The sequence below is a fragment of the Pteropus alecto genome, unplaced genomic scaffold (assembly GCF_000325575.1).
Source record: "Pteropus alecto unplaced genomic scaffold, ASM32557v1 scaffold129, whole genome shotgun sequence".
Taxonomy (NCBI): domain Eukaryota; kingdom Metazoa; phylum Chordata; class Mammalia; order Chiroptera; family Pteropodidae; genus Pteropus; species Pteropus alecto.
Window position 1 is genome coordinate 1212448 of NW_006442597.1, and position 1487 is coordinate 1213934.

At 62.5% G+C, this 1487-nt stretch overlaps 1 protein-coding gene across 1 annotated transcript in view; it reads left to right on the forward strand.

The window, feature by feature from the left end:
- Nucleotides 1-1487, forward strand: part of WNK2 (WNK lysine deficient protein kinase 2) — a 138536-nt gene that overhangs the window by 31510 nt on the left and 105539 nt on the right. Inside the window, exon 2 of the mRNA XM_025040452.1 lies at nucleotides 5-505. Within this exon, the coding sequence (XP_024896220.1) occupies nucleotides 5-505 (501 nt within the window). The remainder of the gene's footprint in view (nucleotides 1-4; nucleotides 506-1487) is intronic.

A 1487-nucleotide genomic window follows, 5' to 3' on the forward strand; every position in this document is an offset into this window, starting at 1 on the left:
CCAGGAGGAGCCGCCGGGCCTGGAGGCGGCCGAGGCGCCAGGCGCTCAGCCTCCGCAGCCGCTGCAGCGTCGCGTGCTATTGCTCTGCAAGACGCGCCGCCTCATTGCCGAGCGCGCCCGCGGTCGCCCCGCCGCCCCTGCTCCCTCTGCTCTCGCCACACCGCCCAGCGCCCCCAGCGCCCCAGGCCCAGAGCCCACGGTTGTGCAGGAGCCCGGCCTAGACCCCGCGCCCGCCCCCGACGGCGGCCCGGGAGAGGAGGCAGCGGCGGCGGCAGCAAGGAAAGAGGACGCCGGGGTGCCGGAGACAAGGCCTGAGCCCGGGCGCGCACGCCGGGACGAGCCCGAGGAGGAGGAGGACGATGAAGATGACCTCAAGGCCGTGGCCACCTCCCTGGATGGTCGCTTCCTCAAGTTCGACATCGAGCTGGGCCGCGGCTCCTTCAAGACGGTGTACAAAGGGCTGGACACGGAAACCTGGGTGGAGGTGGCCTGGTGCGAGCTGCAGGTGAGGGACGCGCTGGCTGCAAGTGGGCGGTGGGCAAGTGAGTCTTGGCGCGCGCTCGTCCGCCTGGTGTGTGTCCTTGTTCCTGCGCGGCTCCTGCCTAGTCTTAGGTAGCCCTGGGGCCGCCCAGTGTCATCCTCTGTGTGGGTGGCCTGCTTGCGGCGGCGGGGTGGGGCTCTCTGTGGTACAGATTGCGTGCTGGAAGTGTGACTTCCTGTTGTGTGGCATCTAAGTGTGGCACAGTGTGGCCCAGGCTGGAAAGTGGGCACTTGGAGCAGGTGTCTATCAGTGCGGCTCCCTCTTGACTCCTAATTTTGGGGTTGTACTGACCCAGTCTCTCTGGATCCTGGTGTCTTTGCAGAAGCAGTGTGGAGGCTGCAGGGCCCTATGTCCAGGCAATTACTTGGCGATTTGGGAACTCTGAGCTGCTCTTTACTGAGAACCTTCCCATGTCTTGTGAAGCGTAGGTGCCCCAGCTCAGGGTTCCTGAGGAGCATCCTCTGAATGTTTAAGGTGGGGCCTATTGGGCCCTTGGGCCTGTGGGGCAAGGCCTGGAATTGCTCTGAGTGGCCTCTTGGAGCTCTCAAAGCCCATTCTTTCACAAAGTGGACACCATGCCATGAAAAATGCGGGTGGGTTGGGTTTTTTTGGATGCAAAGGCTCTGGGCATGCATTTTTCATAACCTTGCCCTTAGGTTGGCTGTGTCAGCCCCTGCCCTGGAAGATTACATAAACTGTAACCCGAGCTGCCCTAGGCCAGCCACAGCAGTGCCTGTCACAGTGGGTTTTTACTGGCCCTCTCTCTTTTGAGGAGGCAGCTGTCCAGCATGGGGCTGGCCTCAGGGGTGTAAGCCTACCCCAGCACCCTGTAAAGTTAGCCAGGCTTTCCAGACCTGACACAGGGCCAGTCTCCACACTGCAGGCCTCCTGTCTTTTTGGTTTAGAAATGGGATTTGGTTGCTCTGCCCTCCAGGCCCTGGCCTGA